Source organism: Condylostylus longicornis, unplaced genomic scaffold (genome assembly GCF_029603195.1).
Source record: "Condylostylus longicornis isolate FDR11 unplaced genomic scaffold, ASM2960319v2 ptg000013l, whole genome shotgun sequence".
Classification (NCBI taxonomy): domain Eukaryota; kingdom Metazoa; phylum Arthropoda; class Insecta; order Diptera; family Dolichopodidae; genus Condylostylus; species Condylostylus longicornis.
Window position 1 is genome coordinate 7,175,832 of NW_026577982.1, and position 23,430 is coordinate 7,199,261.

At 20.1% G+C, this 23,430-nt stretch overlaps 1 protein-coding gene across 6 annotated transcripts in view; it reads left to right on the forward strand.

Annotated features, from left to right (window-relative positions):
- The window catches only part of LOC129605561 (ubiquitin carboxyl-terminal hydrolase Usp2), a 28,405-nt gene extending 6,679 nt beyond the window's left edge, over positions 1–21,726 (forward strand). For 2 of the 6 annotated variants that reach the window (XM_055515399.1, XM_055515397.1), the window contains 9 exons: positions 756–3,230; positions 10,540–10,735; positions 11,547–11,690; positions 11,814–12,027; positions 12,135–12,457; positions 12,530–12,679; positions 12,781–12,859; positions 12,991–13,059; positions 20,446–21,726. In XM_055515399.1, coding sequence (XP_055371374.1) covers positions 756–3,230; positions 10,540–10,735; positions 11,547–11,690; positions 11,814–12,027; positions 12,135–12,457; positions 12,530–12,679; positions 12,781–12,859; positions 12,991–13,059; positions 20,446–20,452 — 3,657 coding nt within the window. In that variant the 3' untranslated portion in view covers positions 20,453–21,726. Of the gene's footprint in view, positions 1–755; positions 3,231–8,059; positions 8,143–10,539; positions 10,736–11,546; positions 11,691–11,813; positions 12,028–12,134; positions 12,458–12,529; positions 12,680–12,780; positions 12,860–12,990; positions 13,069–20,445 lie in introns of those variants that run through there. The other 4 variants (XM_055515401.1, XM_055515400.1, XM_055515403.1 and 1 more) reach the window with 3 other exon arrangements.
- Positions 21,727–23,430: the final 1,704 nt, after the last annotated feature.

Genomic DNA, 23,430 nt, shown 5'->3' on the forward strand with positions numbered 1-23,430 from the left:
TTTGTTAAAAATTAAAAATAATTTGCAGCTGAAATTATAAAATTTTATTATAGTTAAAGAGAAACTTAAACGATTTTAATTCAGTTTATCTTAATTATTATATAATACAGTCAGTTTCTCTAATCTGGCACCACAGCGTTATTTTTTTTCAGCAAAATTTAAAATGTCATATAATTCACCGAATAAGAAATATGCGGTTCTTGTTTTTCGAAAAAAAAAACAATTTTTAGAAAAAAGGATAAAGAATAAATTCACAATTATTCAATACACAGTTAAATTAAGATTAAAATTAAAAATGAGAATATTATTTATAAATTGTTTCGGTAATGCAGTCATCTCTCTATTTATTCTAAGCTCATCGCATATTTTATAATTTAAGTTTATTTAGTATTATTCATTTAAGTATTATAAAAATCTTAGTATTCATCATATTACATAAGGTTTATAATTTTGGTTCTTAGAAAAAATTATTTAGTATTTCCATATAGTAAATGCCGCAAATGTTAAAATTTAATTTGCAATTGAATTTTGCTAGAGAAAAGCTTTAAAAGTTACCTCAATTGTAAACGTTATTTTTTCATTTGCAATTTCTTTTTTTTTTTTTTTTTTTAAATTATGAAAATTTAAAAGAAATCTTTTTCCTCATATTTAAAAAAAACATAATTGTTAAAGAGGCGAAATATTTTCTTTTTAAATTTTGAAACAAAAAATTATTTCAAAAAAAAAAAAAACGTAATAAGAATAAATCACAACAGCAACAACAACCCCAGCATCAGGAACTTAGGCTCAACAATAGTAATGAATTTTGTAATAGTAATGGAGCATTTAATGATGTTATTGGGTCATTAACATTACATGATAGTAAACCTATATCATCAACAATTAGTAATAAAAGAATAACCACAACAACAACAACCAACAACAGTAGTAAAAGTAATCCGTCTTCAAATTCTTCTTCTCCTTCAAATAGACAGCAACAAATTAAATTGAATAATAGTAAAAATTTAAGTTCAATTCATAAAACTCAATATTCTACTTATCGTGATACAAATTTTTTAAAAACCGAATGTGAATTAGCTAGATCACAATTAGTAAAATCAACAATAGCGAAATTTAATCAACAGCAACAACATAACCTTGATAAAGCTTCCGATGATAATTCAAATAATAATAGTAATAACGGTATAATTAACATTAGTAATAATAGTACAGTTAATAATAATCATTCTGTTCAAACCAAAAATAATCATCTCTGTGATAATAATAATGTTAATACTGTAATAATAGCAGATAATATTAAACAACAAAAAATTTCATCAAATTCATCAGCATCAACGGCAACACGTATATGTTCTGGTGATTATGCTAGTAATAATAAAGTTAGTGGTTCATCAAATAATGCAACAGTAAGTAATAAATTATTAATTCATCATAATAGTAGAACAACAAAACTTTCGCCTCTGGTTCATAAAACTGGTGAACGGATTGCAAATACAACAAAGCAATTATTGCAACAACAGCAACCTAAAATATCAATAATATCAAAAAATCAAAATCAAGATTTAATACAACGACAACAACAGCAACAATTGCAAAATAACAATATGAATTGTATACAAAATAGTCCAGATTTACTAGATGATATTAAATATATTGATAGTGATGATTCGGAAAGACATCCATCACAGCATAGTTGTAGTTCAAATCAACAACAACAGATAAAACAAAATTCACAAAGCAACAATCAAGTTGGATCAGGAATAATAGCAAAACAAAATGCTTTAAAGGAAAGTTTAAATACAGCATCTACTACATCAACAGTAGCTGTAGGTGCTCATCATTCCAGTAATTTACGTTTTATTAATGGTTCTTTGACACCGTCATCAGTACAATTAAAATCTTCAACATTACCGATAGCAAATACGGCAAAATATCGTACCCAAAATTTATTAGCAAGTAATAATATATTTTTGAAGAATCACCAATCAATAAATTCTTCTGATATTACAAAAACAGCTGCATGCCATAATCCTAACATTAAATATAATACATTAAATGATTTTAAACGAACATCGTCTAGTAATAATTCTTCAACTATATTGGGTGCAGGAAGTGGATCAACATCATTATCAAATGGTGGAAAGTCAACATCAATCGGTGCAGGAAATGTAAGAAATGCATTCAATTCAATTAATAATAGCATTAACAAACCTATATTGACTAGTCTGAAAAATTCAACAGTTATTGTTAGTAGTGATTTAAATATTAATAATGATAATAATATAAATGCAATTAGTAGTAAAAAAAATTTTAATGTAAGTAATGCAACTAGTAGTAGCAGCAGCTTATCTTGTAGTAGTCCAGTGTCACATGAACAGCAGCAATCGACAAAATATCATTATCAACAACAGCAACAACAACAACACTATCCGTTTTCGTCTGTATCAAATTTTAAAACAAAATTAAGTTCAACAACAGGTCCTACAATATTAAATACATCATCTGTGACATCTAATTTATTAAGAAATAATAGTTGTAATAGTAGAGAATCGACACCATCCAGTTCACCGCAATTATTAAAACGAAATTTTAATAATAGCTTTTTACAACAACATCAACAGCAAAATGGTAGTAATAGCAGTCTTAATAGCGTTGGAAGTAATTCTAATTCAAATATAAATAATACTGGTACAACATTGATTAATCATAATCAAAAACATAATCAACAATACCATCAACATCATCATCATCATCATCAACAACAACATCATCATCATCAGAATCATCAACAGCAGCATTCGCAACAGACGCCAAAAGAAATTTTCTTTAATAGTGGAAATAGTTATAGTAGCGGAAATCGAACGAATACACCACCACTTCAAACTTCTTCATCTGTATCGATATCAGTTTTAAATTCAACAACAGCTTCAAATATAACAAATAATATCACAACAATTACAACAACAGCAGCAACAACATCAACAACTGAATCAACAAATTCTATTAATTATAATAAATATGGCGGAAGAAATTCATCAACTATCATTTCTATAACAAATAATAAAGAAAATAATATTAGTAATATTGAAATAAAGGATAATAATACGATTTCCGGCACAACTCCATCGAATACGACTACTACGAAATTAGGAACGCCATCTACAGTAACTACAACAGCTATAGAATCAAAATCACACTCCAATAGAAATAAATGTGATAATGAAGAAAGTGTAAGTTAAAAAAAAAAATCAAGAAAATTTAATACAACAAAAAAAAAAATTTTTTTCTCTAATTTTTAATATGAAATAATTTTTTTTTTTTCAAATTGGTTAGGAAATTTAGAAAAATTATAGGCAAGAAATTCAATGTAAAAATCGATAATTTTAATTATACTAGAAATTTATTTAATTTTAAAAGATTCATAATATCAGAGAATGGAAATTTTATTATTTATTTTATGTGTGGAATAAAATGAAATCAAATTAACTTGAAAATGAATATTGATTTACCCATATTAATTATGAAGTAGTTATGTACTACATACGAGTAGCTCCGAAAATTCTATTACAATTTTTATATATTTTGCAATATTAATTAATTGATTTCTACTCACTTAATTTATTTGTATTCATTTTATTCCAAGACATAATTTACATTAATTTTTTCAAATATTCTTTACTCTCATTTCGCTCTAATTATATAGAATTGTATTATTTATTTATATATAATAAATGAACGTATATAATATACAGGATTAGAAAAGGAAATTAAATACTTTACTGTACATCCGATTGAAAGGGTTAAAAATGAAGAAATTGTTATAGAAGCTTGCGGCTTTAAATATTTAAAAAAGATGTGTAATATGTTAAAGAAAAAGATGGCGCTAAATTAAAAATAAAATAATTTCTTCATTTATTGGGCCTTTCGTTATTATACAGTAAGAATGGATGAACTAAAGTTGTAGATTTCTTTTCTTATTTTGAAATAATCCTGAGCCTATATTATTTATCTATATAAGGTAGTTTTTTCTTCAAAATTGCCTCCCATCCCCTTCATAATGGAATTTCAGTAATATTTTTTTAATACACAGTATCGTACTTACGAGTAATAACTATTAGCTTGTTCCTGAACTGGGTATTAATTCTGTATTATTGTAATTCTACTGTGTGGTGGAAGGGGGGGGGGGGGGGTCAATTTATAATATTAAATCATACATTATATTTCATTTAATTAAATTTGGACTGTGATTGTTTGTTTTTAAATTGGTGATTTTGTAATAATTACTTATTTTTATAATATTATTAAAGTTTCTATTTCATAATTACTTTAATTTTATTTAGTTTATTAAATTGTAATGGTATAATTTAAGCTTAATTATAATTAGTTTTAATATATAAATATATATATATATATACATATACATATTGACCAATGAAATTCAAAAACCCCATTTTGTACAATTTTGAAAAATAATTTTTTTTTTTAAATTTGCTAATTATTAAACTAATTTATGGTTATACAGGGCTCTTATTATATTAGAATATTCAATTGAAAATAATTTTGTTGGAAACACAGTTTTCCCTGCGGAACTAATTAATTAATATTGAATGTATGTACAAGCGTATGCTAATAAAATAAACACAAGTTAATTCCGCTCTAATTAAAGAGAAAAAAAAAACAAAACAAAATCTATTGGACGTAGGATTTTTTTTTTTAATTCAAAAATTGCAACACTAAAATTTAATGAGCATAAAATGAGCACATAAGCATTTTTAGTAGGTAAAATAATTGTAGATATATTTTATATAGGTATAATGTGCGGGGATAATTATAATTTCATTTGCCAATATATATATATATATATATATATATATATATATATATTTTTTATTTTATAATAATGTTATATATATAAAATTTTATATTTGTAAATTATAATTTATTTTAATGTATTTAATATATTTTTAATATGATGATTTAGATGTGATATATAATTGTATTCATATATATATATACATTATATATGGAATGTCTTTTTATCTAAATTATTATTCGGATACATTTTATATATATATAGTATTTATATTTTATTTAAATTAGATATTATTATGTTTTACTGATATTTTCTATACAGAATGTTAATTTTATTAAGTGGACTGTGTCTAGAAATTTTAATCAATTAGTTAAATAATATAATATTATAATAAAGCATAAATGTTCAATTTTATGCTATATGCTTGTATTTAATTGCATTAATATTTTGAAAAATTACGTATATATATATATACTTAATATGTTAGCATTCACTTAAAAAAAATGGATGATTTTTTTAAAAGCGTTTGGTTTTTTAATTAAAAAAAAGACGTACAGAAATTTACATGTAAATTAATCGTTATCATTCATTTTCTAAATATGATTTGATGTTATTACTGGTCACGATCATCTTGAACTAAAAAAAAAAATTATAGTTTATAGTTTTAAAAATTGAAACTAGAACTTATAGCTTTAAAGTAGCTATCGGTTGCACATATGGTCGCTGTGAATTAAAGATTTCATGTAACCACAAACAAAACTTGCAGCGTTTGCTATTGACTAGTCTAAAAAATGAAATTAATATACAAGTATAGTTCATTCAAAGAATTCTTAATTAAATATTTTCTATAAATATAAACAATTTGGGAGCGTTGTCCGAATATCAACTTTTTCATATAGTAATAAATTGAGTCAATTTAAAATTAAATATTCCATGTGAATGCCTACAACAAAAATACCAAAAACCGAATAGTACAAAAATCATCCTTTATATTTAAGTATATTTTGTATTAATTTTTTTTTTCAAAATATCTCATATTTACAATATTTTGAATTTAAATAATAATAAGTATAAGGTTTGGGACATTTCGTATATAAAATATAAATTTTAATATTTATATTTAAAATCAATAATTCTATTTAAAAAAAAAAATCCCATTTTTTATATTAAAATTAATTTAAAAGCTATAGTCAAAGGTATATAATTTTTTGTATAGCTATATACATACTCGTATTTGATGAGATAATAATTAAGATTTATAAAAATGAAAAATTGTGGTGCTGGGTTATATTAAAGATGGTTAATTATTTAAAAATTTTAATTATTTACATAAAATTATTTAATAAAATTAAATTTTATTATTTTAATTTTCTTTATATTTTCATTTTTTCTTTTTATTATTTTATAAATTCGGCATGATTTCTTTTTTAAATATATACGTTTTATGTGTTTGAATTGTATGTGTTTGTACGTAGTTTTTCAATATGTAATAATAATTGTAATTGTAATGTGTTTTATTATAGAATGTTTAATTTATATAACAGATTTTGAGTTGTTAGCTTATCTAGCTTTTTTTTGACTATGCATTATAGTTTTAATTTAATTATTAATATTAAAATTAAAGTAATAGAAAAAAAATAATTCAACATTTTTTTTTATATCATCGCTTGAGTTTGTTTTTGATTTGTTGCTCATGTCTGAAATAAAAATTAAAATAAATAAATAATTTGATTTATTATAAATTTGAATATATTTTCAAAATTAATTTCAAAATTGTAATATTTATGAATGAATGTGATTTAAATATCTAAATTTGAAATGCAAATCTTATGAGTTATTACGTGTTCGTCTTATTTATTTTAATTTTTATATTTATTATTAGTATTATTTTTTTTAAAGGTATATGAAGCATTTTATTTATTTTTGGTTCTCATTCTTAAATTAAGACACAAAATTATTATGAAATTGTTTCAAAATTTTGTAATTAATTATGTTTTTCATTTTTAACATTAATTTCTAAAAATAAAATATAAAAGAAAAATTATTTCCAATAACAGATGATTAGCCAACATTATTATAAAATTTATAATTAAATTGTTAATTTATCTTCAATTTCAAGTTACAGTAATATGTTTCTTTAAATCCAATTCAGTTTATTATAGTTTTTAATTTAAACATAAATTTCTGAAATAAATCTAACAAACGCATTAGTGTATCATATAGAATTCGGAGTTTTTTTTTTTTTAATATTATTATTACATTTTATATTTTTTTAACAACAACAATTTATTTACTTTTAATATAGTAGTCAGATATTTTGATATAGTAATCAATACAAGTAGATAGATTAATTTATTTAAAATAAATTAAACTAGATTTTTAGTAAGTTTAGTGAAAAAACCTAATTTAAAATTGCTATCACATATCTTACATTTCGTATATTTCATACACACAATTTCCAATATTTCATAAATGATTTACGAATTAAATTCCACTATTATTTTGAAATCCATTTCCATATATATATATATATATATATGTATATTACCGCCATAGTTTTTAAAATGAAACAAAACATATAATTCATCCTATTTCCATATAATCAATTTATCGCTTTCCAAAAGATTTAGTATTCTAATCTTTTACAATCTGAAATTGAGAAAAAAATAATAATTTAATTATTTACTTAAGTTAATAGAATTACCTCTGATTTTCGCATATCTGTTCTTGTGCTTTAGGAATGTTTTCTTAAGCACAATACAGACTTAGTATTTTAATATCAATTTCCTGGAGCTATTTTCTTTGATAAAAAGTTTTTCCAGTAACTGATAGAGCCCGTAAAAATGCACTTTACACGCGTAAATTGTGCGCGTTCCCAATAGAAAGACTGCAATAAAAATTGAATTATTTACGATATTACTATATAGAAATCGCATTAACCTGTCGTATATAAATATTTCTTTAATTTCTTGCCAATAAATCTAATTCCTTGCCAACATTCTTCATTACTTTGTATACTTTTCTAAACATTTCATATAATACACTAACAAATTTTTCACTTAATCAAATGACACACGGAGGATATTGACGTCTATATTTAGTGAATATATTTCACACATAATTCATTTAAATGCTTTTTGACCCATTTATATAATATCATTCATAACGTTCTTATTATCAATTTTTAATAAGGCTTTCAAGTCTTGAATTACTGATTAAATTAATACTTTTTTTTTCTTTTGCAAGGTCATAGATTGGAAATCATAACTTTATTAAGAATTTTATCAAAAACTATAATAATGATTTACAAGATATACAAGATCGAAATGGTAAAATATCTAAAGAAATAAAATTTAATTAAACAAAGTAGAAATTTTATATAGAAAATATAGAAAAATTTAGTTGAAAATTTCACAAATTAATTTATTCAGTAAATTGTTTTTTTTTTTGTTGTTTTAATAATTTTATTTTATAAATGAATCATAGAGAAAAAAATTTTACTATATAGAATACCTATGTTCAATAACTTAGCTCTCATATTCTGACAGATGATTATGTGACAAACCTTTTTGAATATTTTTTATATTATTGGTTCTTGTATGTTTGAATTATTCGTGCTATGACCTTGCCGCTTTATTTTAGAAATTTTATTATTATATATCCTATTAATATAATAATTAGAATTATTTTGAGTTCGCTTTTTATTAAAAAAATATATATATATATTTTGAAATATGTTCATTTAATATTGTGTCCCTTGAGCGGTTAATTTCAGTTTGTAGCTTCAATTAAATAATTTAGAGGAACACAATCAATAATTGAGTTGACAGCAATCAATAAATTGGTGATTAAATTTCGTTTATTCTTACGTTTACCGTTTTTAACTCTGGATGTCATGGTATTTAATTTGTCAATTTTTATTGTTACCATACTTAAATAATTATTATATTACTCTAATACGTTTAGGCAGACGCAAGTTATTTTGTTTTGCATTTTTTTTTTGTTTTTGGATAATTGACTGCATCATCCGAAATTAAGAATGTTCAAAACTAATGTATTTCATTTTCTGAGTAAATTGTTAGTGATGAACATCATGAATTTCCCGCCGATTATTATTATCCGTACTTGAAATAGAATTGGATTTTTATACTTTTAGCAAAAATAAAATTTTTTTTTTATATGCATACTTCGTTCACATTGATATCTTAAAATGTAATTAAACTCCCTTCGTTTGACAATTTATAAAAAAACATTGAATAAGGACTAATTCCATCATTTACCGGGGAGATGGTAAAGATATTAGTAAATAATATTAATATAATTTTTGAATAAATTTTGCGGTATTTTGGGTCACTAAAAAATTCCCAAATAATTTTTTCAATTTTGAAAAATAAATTTTTTTTTTGACATTCAAGCTAGATTGTCCTCAATATCTAATTTATTAGTTTTGTTTCTTAATTTCATATGCCATCATTTTGGTATTTTACTGGAATATTGGTTTTTAACTATCGATTTTACCGTAATCAAAATTACTATTAAGGCAAAGCTATAAATATGCGAGTGTTTACACCATTTATATTTAATATTAAAACTTTGACATTTTACCTATTATGTTTATATGAAAGGGACATCGTCTTTAATTGCTATCAATGCTTTAGATATACCTAAATTTGACCAATTTTATTAGAAATTTCATTGTAGAAAGTTGTTGTTTAAAATTATATAGAATGTATGTATAGCAAATTTATTTTTAAAAAATATTTTTTTTTTGTTTTCCAATTATTATTCATTTGTGTATTTTCTTACATAATTTATTTTTATTTTTATAAAATAAATTTAATATAAAACGTACTCACTTTTTTTTATAGTAAATACCTATATAATAGCATTTACTTATATAGATCTATAATTTTAATATAAATGTAAATACTTTTTTCAAATTTATAAATCACACACCAATTTTTAACAATATGTCAATATTAAAAAATTTCATTTCATCTTTAACAAAAGTAATATTTAATTATCTTTTCTTTTAAATAATGCACACTTCTCTCTTGTATTGAAAGACTAAATTGTGTCTTGAATTTCGAAAAAAAACAAATGCAAATTAATTGTATAAATAGCAATATGTATGAAAATTTTTTGATTTTGTTTATGTAATAACTTAATTTATTTTTCAAAATTTAATTTTTTTTTTCTGTTCTAAAATTTTGAATTACAGAAATATTGACTGAAATACAAAATACATTTTTGTAAAATGTTGAATGGTTTTTGACTGAAAATTGCGGTTTGATTATGTAATAAAGTTGTGAAACGGGCCCTGTACATCATTGTACATCAAAATCAAGAAATTTTCAAATATACATAAATATATTTTGAAATTTTAAGCTTATAAAAAATGTAAATTATTGGCAATATATTTTAAAATATAATATACGAATTATAAATTTTGGAATTCAAAAAAAAAATGAAAAAAACATTAAAATTTACAAAGGAACGTAAACAAAATAATTATATAGATTTTCTAACAATAATAACAAGAAATAAATTTGAAATTTATTAAAAATTTAATCAAAAAAAATTAAAAAAAAAGCATATATTTTTGTTGTATTTTAAGTGTAATTTTAAAATTTTTGTTACATACTACTTATATTTGTTAAATTATTATTATTTCTTTTCAATTTTGCTTATTTTCCTTTTAATAAAAAAAAATATAAATAATTTAGGTTCGTAGTACTTCGATCCGAAGTACTCTACCACCATCCCCAACCCCATCACGTTATTGGGAACGTGAAACAGCAACTGGCGGCAGATCATCTAGTCGACATTTAACTACTAGTAGCAATAATGATAATGATGATTATATATCATCAAGTAAAAATGATTCGTCCTCAGATTCTTATGAAAAAGGAGGAACAGAAGGTAAAATTATTTTAAATTTTGTTTGAATTTAAACATAATGAAAACACATAATATGCGTATGTTACCCACGCATGATTTTGTCAATCAGTGATTAATATTTTTAAACAGCATATTTAAAATTGGTTTAAAAATTATTGAAATTTATTTTAACTTAATACTAAGTAAGAACGTTATAGATAGAGGGAGCACGTTCATTTTGTCAATATTGCCAAATGTAGTCAAATACATTGGTATTAGAATTAACAATAAATGAAATAATAACTTGTTGTAATAAAATAATTCTATTACAATAACAAAGTGAACACATATTATATGTACAATAAAATAACAACATTTTCAAATTTTTGAAATATGTATTTTTATTTAAATTGTCAAATTATTGTAAATAATTTCGTAAAAATTTTAAGCTCATAAGTTCTGTTGTATAAATTAAATAGTTTCTTTTTGTTGTTTGTGAATTATTTATGAAATTAAAATTTTACAGTTTACTGCAAAAGTTTTCAAATAATTGAATTGAAATTTAAGAAAAATGGCAAAAAATGCTATAAGAATTCGATTTTCTGTAAAATAATTCTAAATTTTAATAAATGAAAAATTAAAATTGTGTGCTACGCGTCAAAAAATCGCATTTGTTCCTCAAAATCGATACTTTGTTTTTATATTAAATGTATTATCATTATAATCGATACTCGAATTTATCATCAAATAATAAAAATAATATTGGAGGTTAGATTTGTCAAAACTCCTAAAATATTAAAAGAATTATTTTTGGAATAAAAAAAAATAAAATAATTTTAAAATATATTTGTAGGACTCTGTGGCCTCAGAAATATTGGTAATACATGCTTTATGAATTCAGTCATACAGTGCCTGAGTCATACAAAAGAATTGGCTAAATTCCTAAAAACTCAAACAAATTCTAAATCATCTTCAAAAGATGGGCAAATTTTATACGGTAAGAAAAAATTGCTTTTACATAAAATTTTTTTATTTTATTTCTATTAAATATATTACTCTATTTTTACATTAATTATAATTAGTACAAGTATTAAAATATGATTTTTTTTTTAATTTTAAGAGTTTGCAAAACTTATACGTGACATGTGGACTACAAATGTTACTAGTGTTACTCCATTAGAATTAAAAAGTGCATTTTCTAGTAAACATCGAATGTACAGTGGTTATAATCAACAAGATGCCCAAGAGTTTTTACGTTTTTTCTTAGATTCATTACATAGTGCATTAAATAATGGTGTTAAAGGTGAACAATTAAAAATTGATGATCACCTAAGGTTAGTTTTATAAATAACAAGAATTTTTCTTCTCAATTTTAATGCATAATTATTTTCCTTCATTTGCTTTAATGATAAAAAATTAATATTAAAATTTTATTTTATAGTGACAATAAAAAAGCTGATCTAACATGGGAATGGTATTCAAAAGTTGAAAATTCAATGATAAAAGATTTATTTGTTGGACAATTAAAAAGTACATTAAAATGTACAACATGTGGTAATACAAGTGTTACATTTGATCCGTTTTGGGATTTAAGTGTACCATTACCATCATCATCAAGATGTAAATTAGAATCCTGTTTAGATTTATTTATTAAGGAAGAAGTTTTAGATGGCGATGAAATGCCAACATGTTCAAAATGTAAAACACGTCGAAAATGTACAAAAAGTTTTACAATACAAAGATTTCCAAGATATTTGGTTATACGTAAGTTATATATTATTTAATTTAACAATTTTATTGAAAAATGTATTATTGATAATTCAATATTATTTGTAGATTTGAAACGTTTCTCTGAAACAAGATGGAGTAAATTATCTAATATTGTTGAATTCCCTACTGGTGAACGTGAATTAAATATGGCACCATATGCTTCCAATTCTAACACAAATGTTTATTATTCACTTTATGGAATATCTAATCATATGGGTATGATATTTTCTTTTTAATACTTGTATACAATAAAAATACAATATTTTATATATAATAAAAAATATTATTTGTATAAAAAAATATGTTCGCTTTTGTAGGTTCAACTGCTGGTGGTCATTATGTAGCACTATGTAAGCATGCAGTTTCAAAGAAATGGCATGAATTCAATGATAATATGTAAGTAAATCTTATAAAATAGTTCTCAAAATATTAACTTAATAAACCAATAATTATAATTTAATACTAACTTAATTATCAATTAGTTTCTGTGATTTCTAAAAAATAATTTTTTTTCCTTTCTATTTTAGTGTTAGCGATGAATTATCTGAAAGTCATTTGGTTTCGTCCAGTGCCTACCTGTTATTCTATGAAAGAGCGTAAGAAATTCATTTGATTCTATACTAAACCAAAAAAGCAAACGAAAAAAAAAAACATAATTCATATAATTTTTCAAGTGAAAAATCTTTAATATTAGAAACTAATAATTAAAATTATAATAATAATGAACAAATTATAATTTAAACTATATATCTATACTTCTATATTTTAAAATAAAACTTTTATTTTATAAATTAACCAAAAATAAACTATTTTTACATAAAAAATTTTCTTATAGAAAAAATTACTAATTTAATTTTAACCTTTGTTTTATTTATTTTTGTATTATTGCATAAGAATAAATTAGTTTGAATTTTTAATAATTCCAATATTTTTATTAATAATTTTAAAATTAAAATATATTTGTACAAATGAAAGTTTTTGAAATTTTCGAGTCAAGCAAAAATATGCTTTATTTTTTTTTTAATTCATATGAGCTATATATACATATAATTTGTAGTTACTAAAAACTATTAGGATAGAGCAAAATTTAATTGATTAATTTGAATTTCTGTAATTTAAAAATAAGACAAGGGCAAGTTAAATTAGTATAATTTTATTTATTTGAAAATTTCTAATGTAATGTTTGTATTTATTTCATTTTTTCTACAGAATAAAATTTTAAGTAAATTTGTATATATTATATTTTACCTACTGTACTGGTTTTTTTTTTGTATATTTGTTAGCTTATTTTTCCTATAGTTTTTAACAAATTTCCTATAGTTTTTAACTTTAATATAGTGGGTGATATTTATATACTAAAACTACATTTTAATGGATTATAAATTTTTTATATTATAAATTGTATTATGTATATAATTAATTCATTTTGTTTTAAAAAATTTAAAAAGAATTGTAATTAAATATTTTATTTATGAAAATGTTTTATATTAAAATATATAAAATTATTTAATTGTAGATGAAAAGAAATTGATTAATTTGAAACATAGTGCTTAGATATTTAGACGCATTACTTGAAGTGATTTGAATTCAAAAATATTTAAATTTTCAGTATAGAAAATTACAAAAAAATTTTTCAATAAATTTTCATCATTTCATCAAGTAATGCGTCTTAGACAATATGAGTGATTATTGTAAAAAATTGAATAACTCTAAACACAATTAAATTTTAAGATGAAATTTCAAAACATTTTTATTATCTAATATACAATATATTTATAATGATTATTTTCAAGTTCAAAAGAATAACAAAACAAAAAAAACTTTTATTTTTGAATAAATTTTGGCATATTTATCAAGATTTTTTTTTATTCAGTATAAAAAACGTAATTTTAATTGTTTAAGTATGTCTGTTTTTGTTAAACGTTGTACATATTTATAGTATATTTTATAGTAAATAAAGAATTATTATACTATATAGTTAAATCAGGTCATCTATTTATAGATAAATTTGATTTTTTTCTGATTAATTGATATCAGTTACTACAAAAAAAATTTATCATTTAAATTTATTGTTCATCGCAGTTTAAAAATTTACCACTTGTGGATCATTCAATTTTTTTACATTATACGTTTCTATATTCTTTTCCTATTTAAGTAATTATATAATTTTAAAATTTATAATATAAAATTAAAATATTATTTTAAATTAAATTTAAATCCATTAAATATTAAAATCACCTTAAATATTTATGTGTACCGTAGTTTAATTAACACTAATAATTTGTGAATTAAAAATTTCTAAACTTCTATAAATTTTCTTTTCCCAAAATAGATAAATGATATTAAAAAAAAAAAAAGAAATTAAATTGAAGAGGTTGAAAATAAAGGGAAAATTTAAACATTATTGTTAAATTTTTGTATAGGAAAGAAAATTTTTAGTAAAAAACAAAAAAAAAAAGGATTAAATGGTAAAAAAAAAAAGAGTAACGTAATGAATGAATGTGTTAATATATTTTTGAATTTATTTTTATATATAATATGTAGAAGAATATTATTATAATAGAAGAATAGAAAATATTGTAATAAACAATAGAAAGTAGAAAAAGAAAATTTAAATTTTGTAATTAAAAAAATTCAAATGATATTTGGAATTTACTTTATTTAAAAATATAAGATAAAATTTTGGAAAAAAAAAATTTAAAGCTTTTTTACAGCATATAAATAAATTTTAAAAATTGTTGTATTATGTAATATGGAAAAACAAAAAATAAAATATTTATATTTTATGATTTTATTAATTGAGATACAAAAATTATTTTTTATAAGTATTCGTTTATAATATTAAAACAAAATATAGTAAAAATTTATTTCAAGTTTAATTATAAACTCAAAAGTTTAAGTAACTAAATTCTTCTTATTTATGAAAAATGCAAAATAATAAGGTTTTGAATAAAATTTAAAATATTTACTTTACTATATCAATTGATCACATAAAAATTTCTAAAAATAGAAAGTTTTATTTTGCATAATTTTTTAGTTCCATTTATGATTAGCCTGTACGTGAAAATCATTTATGATTTTACCATTTTTCATTTTCTAATTACTCGTAAAAATGACACTATGGTTTTTTTTTAATTATCCTAGAGTACAGGATTAACTTTTTCAAATTTCAATTATTTTACGTAATAGATTCAATAAATTTTTTTCATTTTCTTATTTATTAAAATTATGTTGCTACCAATATCTTAAAATGCATAATTAACATAAAACATAATAAATAAAAATAGAAAGATTTCATATTATAAGAAGTTTATTTTTTTATAAAATTAGATGAAAAATAAAATCTATATTAATAAAAGAAAATAATTCTTAATTATTGATTAAGAATAAAATTATTAATACATACTTATATAATTAATCCTATCATTCAGTGCTTTGTTATTAAACTAGGTAAAAATCTTGCCATTTATAATCAATATCAAAGAAAATATTTTATTACAAAAAATCATATAGAATATTGAGAAATAATCATTCAGAAAACAAAAAAATATAAGAAATAAAATATTTTTGTTGAAAAATTTATGATTTATTCAATTTATTTTAATTTATTTTTTATTTATATTTCTATTTTCGATTTTCAATTCAATATATAGTGAGTTTTTCAATTTTCATAAAATTTGTTCTTTAAAATTTTGTTTTCTATAATTTTTTTATAAAAAATTCTACGCCAACATAATATAAAATTAAATTTTTAAAAATAATTCAAAATTTCGGTTCTTTCAATTTATATTCTTTTAAAAAATTAATTATTTTTACATTATTAATTTAAACTTAACTTTTATAATTAAAATGCCCAAATATCCGAATAACAAACTCAAAATATACTCGATTATATACAGAAATTTATTTACACATTCTTTATAACATTTCAAAATAATTATTATTATTTTATTATTAAAATTGCTACAAAACTATATTATTATTTTCCTAAACATTAAATGTAGAAATATCAAAATTTTTGTTACATTTTTCCTAAAGTTAGTGCTTTATTAATTAAATTAAGAAATTTCTTTTTAATTATAATTTTTATTTTGAAAATAAAATTTAATTAAATAAAATGAAAAAATTTTAATTTAAGTACTAATTAATTTATTTAATTAAATTCAAAAAAATTTAGTTAGAATAAATTTTAAATAATTTTTTTTTTTCCTTCAAATAATTTTGTAATTCTTGTTCTTTTATATTCTATATTATAATTACAAAAATTCCTATATATGAAAATCCTATACTAGTTATTTAATTAATTTATTTTTCACTTTAAATTTAAATTTTAAAATTAATTATAGTTTTAATATTTTATTTAGCAATAAGAAAATATCACAAAATTGGTTAATGGTGTATGTACATTCAATATTTATGTGCAAATTTTATATTTTTACTATATACATATTTAAGCTATATTATTTATATAATATTTCGTAGTATATAAGTATACCATTTTATTTAAAATTAAATATTTATTTATATTTTGTTTTCTAAATGTATTTGTTTTTTTATAAATATTTAATATTATTATGTTTTATTCGTTATCTTATTAATTTATTAATGTTGCTAGATTTTTTAATTTATTTCGAAATTAGATTTTTAATAATAGTTTATTAAAAATATATATATTTTGTATATTTAAATATAATAGCAGTTTAATATAAAAAATGAGAAAACATTTGAAAAAAAAAAAAAAACAAAAATTAATTAAATTTTCATTAAAATAAAAAAGAAAATCACTTACGGCCTCACATAATAAAAATTAAATACATATATAATAATATATAAAAACATCTATATACACATTTAATCTTTAAAAACAAAATATGTAAGTAAAAATAAATAAAATGATAATAGAAATTAAATTAAAAAAATACATTTAAATATACATAATATATATACATACATAAATGATATATAGTTAAGTAAAAAAAAAACGTGTAAAAAGAAAAGTTTATATTGATTAAAATGAAAATGTAACAAAAATGTAATCGCAAAAAAAAAAAAAAACTTTTAAAATTTAATTGAAATTAATTAATTGATTTTGTAATAAAGTCAAATTTAATAATATTATTTAAAGTATACCGAATTGAATCACATTGTAAATTTTAAATTTAATCCGAATTCAAAAATTCAAATGAACAAACAATTTTCTCAACAATTTGAAATGCGCTTAATGTACCAAAATGAAACACTTTGTATTTGAGATTTTACTTTTAATTTCTTGTAATTGTTAAATTCTAATAATTGTTTTTTTTTTTCATAAATATATTTTATTATATAATGATAAAATATAATTTGAGTATATTTAAAAACATAATATTTCAAAATTTCTTGAATCTCTAACAATGAAATTGTCTGAATGTAGTATAACAGTGCCGTCTAAATGGCAGTAATTTTGAAAATTTTTTTTGGTCCCTCGTAGTTTCAAAGTATTTCATACATATATAATACACGGCCCGGAACATTCACTTAAAATATAAAATAACTTTATCTTTATGAATGAAAAATAAATGTGAATGAAATAATTTTTTAATTGCTAAATAAAAGTACGATACGATTTAAATTTTTTAGGCTGTTTAAAAATTTCAGAATAAATACTGGGCCTTGATTATCCCAAAAAATTAGACAGCTATTGTAATAGAATGTATGAATTTTATTATTTTTGACTTTATTATATAATTAAAAATTATTTAAATATATGGAAAACGGAAAACAAAAATATAACAATAATTTTAGGTAGAAAGTGTAATAAAAGAAATTAAACAAAAAGAACGAATTAAACTATAATTAAGAAAAAAAAAACAAAAATTATTATTTTTAAATCAAGAAATTAACAAAAAAACAAAAAAAAAAATATTCATTTTAATTATAGGTATATTTCAAATTCACATTATTTCAAAAATAATATTTAAAATGCAAAAAACCAAAAAAATAAAATGTTTATTTAAATAACAATTAAGTTAATTTATTAAATAGTTTTCTTAAACCTTATATAAAATACCTTAGAATATAATAGTTATAGATTTAAAAAAAAAATAAAATAAAAAATATATGAAAAATATATTCAAAAATTCAAAAACATTAAAAAAAAAATGAAAGATTAACTATATACTTATACCATTGTACCTAATAAAAAAACAAAATTCAATAAAAATAATAAAGAATTTCAAAAAAAAAACATATATGAGAAAATAAAAGATAAAAAAAATGGAAAAGATACTAACCAAGTTTTACTAAAACTCCCCCTCTGCCTTTTTTAAATATAATTTCAGTTCTATTATTTTTAAGTTGTCCAACTAATACCCGTTTTCTGTTAGTCGTATCACTTGAGGTGATGTAATATTATTGGAAGAATTTTTTTCTTCAGTATAGAATTTCGAATTTTGGAATTGATCAATCACATCAAGTGATCCGACTAACAGAATATGAGTGTAAATCTTAAAGTGTTTGTTCTTTAAATTACACTAACAATTACACGTAAGTGCTTTATTTAATTCTAACATTTTTTTTTTTTTACAATATTATAAGTTCATTTTTCCAACATTCTCTTCTTCCGCCGTACTGCCATGCCGTAGAGTTGCTGATTGATTGTGTTTTAATTTTAATTTGAATATTTTTATAAGAATACCTACAAAAGTATCATAATAGTTCTTTATTCTCATTAGAGTTTAAAAAAACCGGATTGGGTCTCTCACATTGGCATTACCCCAGTTTCGTTAAAATGGTTCTTAGAAAAATAAAATTACAAGAAAACACAAAAAAAAAATAACAATTGTTGATTACATATTTTTCAATGATAGTTACAATTTAGTACTTTGATATTGTGAATTTGTATAACATGTTTAATAAAATCATTCGAATATAACAATTTTATTTAATTATTATACTCTCGTGACATACAAGAAAAATGAACTTTTTTAACTTACTAATTTATTTTTATATTTAACTAAAATACAAATTGTAGTTGTGCTTACAAAATGGTGTTGAAAAATAACATTTCTGTTTGAGTTTAGAAAAAATATAAATTTTAATTGTAATAATAATTAAATTTATTTAACATCATATAAAATGTTAATTTAAATAAATTATTTTGAAAGTATTTTATATTAATTTTGTATATTTGAAATTGTAATCAAAAAATGAATGAATAAATCAAACAAATTCATCGTTATAATTTCAAATATTAATACCCTTATTATGATCGGTTAAGCGAATGGCTAGGCGAGTCAAATAGACTAGGTGAATCGAACGATATTTTGATCGGCGAATGCTTTCAATCGCCAGATCCAAAATATTTCTACTGCAAGACATTAAAAACAATATTGAATTTTCCTATCCCTTTTGGTAATGTCAGGGTTGCTCTCCATTAATTTTATTAAATGCTCCAATTGTTATTGATTAATTTTTTCACGCTTAAATTAATATTAAATAAACAATATTTTTTATAATAATTTGTAGAAGCTTATGAACTTACTTAATACAGATATTTAAGATTTTTCCATTTAATCACTATAAATGCTATAATATGCAATTAAAAAAAAAACGCTCATTATTTTGATTTTCGGTTTCATTCGCCAAGCTTGTCATACAGAATTTTCATTCGACAGATTTGAATGTTCATTCGCCTAAAATTTAAGCGAATTCGGTAATCATAATATTAAAAACTTATATTCGCCAAAAATTTTATTCGATTCGCTGATCATAATGAGGGCCTAAAATTAAAATTTATATATGTAATAGAATTTGGCTTTCTCGAATAAACTTTATTAATTTTGGTTATTTTCGTTTAAATTGAATTAAATATCATTTTCATTTGTAAAATATTGTTTAATTTTATTGTAACCATAATAATATTTTTTGTATACATTTTCATAATTTAAAAAAAAAAAAAAAATTTTAACTAATTATTTTGACTGATGCTATATTTTCTCTAGAAATTGATAATAAAATAACAACAGCTATAATTCAACAAAAAACAATTCATTTAATCAATACTACAAGGGAATTAATTCAAATTTTATTCAATTAAATAATAATTACAATGATGTTCATGATGAAAACGATAATGAAGACGATAATGGTGATGATGATGATGACGTGAATGTGAATTTGAATGATATTAGAAAAGAAAAATTTCGTAAATATTTAAGAAAAACATTTACTAATTATAATAATAGTAATAATTTAAAGAACAATTTATTATTAAATGAAAATTTATCATCTTTATTTTATACTGTAATGACAACAAATTCATCAAATATTTTAAATGCTAGTGGTGATAAAATATTACGAAAAAATGGGGAAATTCCCATTGGAACAACAACTGATAATTTCATAATTAATACAATATTCGGTATATTATTTTATATAATAATATTTTTATGTTATTATTATTTATATAAATAATTATAAATGCATAATTTATATATTTTTTTTTTTTTTTTGGAAAATTTTCAATTTCAAAATTTTTGTAATTAATAAAATATTTTAATATTTATGTGTATATGTATGTATTTAACGAAAATCCGAACCAAATAATTAATATAGCAACGAATCAACTTTGTCTTTTTTTTTTTTTTATTATTTTTATTTTAATTAATGTATGTTTTATATAAAATTATGTAAAAATTTTTATGGACTATGGAAAGTTACATGTTAAAAGAAACTGATTATGAATTTTCTGATTTATTTTAATATTCTTATTTAATTTCTTAAATTTAAAAATGTTCTTGTAGAACAGTTAAATTAAAAATTTTTCAGTTTACAATAACTTTTATTATTATAAAATGATTATATAAAAGGCACTTCGATCTAAATGATCTTACAACTTTCTTTTTTTATTGAGGACAATTTCATACATTACTCTCTCTGATCAATTTAACAATCATATTTTGGTATTTTCGTTTTAAATTTGATATTTTTACAAATTTCATTTTTAATAATCAATTTATTAACTATGAATTTAAAGTAAATTCAATGTCCCAACAATATTTAAAATTCTATTATCGGGTTATTAATCAACAATTTTTGACTTAATAATATTAAATTTCATTTGACTACATTAAATAATTGAAAGATTAAGTTGCTTCAATTTATTCATGTTTGTCATATTAATTTCCTCGAAATATAAAAATATTTTTAAATTTTTTTAATATCCATAAATAAAGCATAAAATATTTTCTATAAAATTTTATAATCAAAAATTAAAATCAATGAAAAAAGCTCTACAAAATATTGTATACAGAATATTGTTTGATTTTAATCAATTATGATTTTGTATAATAAATTAATTTTATTTATATACATGATTTATACTTAATAAAATAATTTTCTTTTAATATAGATTTGTATTTTTTTTTCTTTTATATATATTTGTAACTTTTATAAAACTAGTCGATTTAAAATGTGCAATTGTTTAATAATTTATTTAATAAATTTATAATTTCTTAGTGTAAACAAAAAAAAAAAACATTGTTGAATTAAAAAGAAAAAACATAATTATTTTATATTTTAATATATATATATATATATATATATTTATGTAACTATGTATAAAATGTTATAACTGTAATACATATAATCACGTATATAAATATATGTATATATATATATATATATTATTGAATTACAATATACGTATGTAAATATTCAAAAAATTATAAATTATTTATTGTTTATTTGTTATATAAAAAAAAAAATATAAAAATTAAAATTATTCAATTAAAATATTAAGTGCTTCTAAATATTATTTCTGTTATATACTTGTTGTATATAACACTTATGTTTTGTATAATGCTAAATAATTATTATTTTTTTATGTTTTGTTAAATTATTTGTTTTAGTTTTTATAATTTAATTTTTTAAATATATATTTTTAATTAATATGATTTAATAATTAATGATTTTTATGTTTTATTTTTATTTTATATAAAATTATAAGAAAAAAAGAAATTAAAAAAAAAAATGTACCTAGTTTATAGAAATTATTAAAAAAAATAATAAAATTTCTATAAATATGAATTATTTTTTTTTTTTTGTTTGACGAAAAATAATAATTCATATTTAAATAAAATGTATAAAATTTAATTTTATATTTAATAAAATTTATTTCAAATATTTGTTATGAGAAAATATAATATAAAAAAATTTAAAAATTTATTAGATGAAAATTATTTTAAAAATTATATATGTATACCAGAAAAAAAAAAAATAATATGTTGAAAAATGTTTTTATATATTTTTAAGAAAAAAAAAAAAAAAGAAATAATTTAATAAAAATATTTTACCATTGAGATCAAGACACAATAACCAAAACAAAAAAGAAACTTTATGAGTTTGATTTTTTTCAATTCAGTCGGTAATCATTTTCAATTTGAAATTCCTTATTTTTGTATCAAATTGATTGGAATCCATGATTTTCAAAAATTTACTAAAAATACAGGTTTTTTTATGGTTTGATGATACATGGCACGCTGTATCCCGTAAATATAAATAGAATTTTTAGCGTATTCTCAAATTTTTGTACTATAAATTGACACTTTTTAATATTTTATTGAAAATAATTTCTAACTTGAATTATCTCTGTGCATACGATATTAGTAGGACACGAAATTTGAAATCTAAAAATAAAAAATTTAATTAAAGCACATTCAATATTATTTAATCAATAATTCAATATGATCCATAATTGACCAAGATAAGCATTTTTTGTATCTGTTCTATATAGGCACATCTGATTGTACATAAAATGAAAATCATTTTTTTTTTATTTCAAAAACGAGTCCTTCGTCATTGTCATAAAATATTAACAAATGAATCACATAAGCGATTCATTTGTTACTCATTTATATTTTATCATTAAGATTATTGAATGATTATACCATCTAATTAAATGTCCACCTACATCTTGTATTTATAAT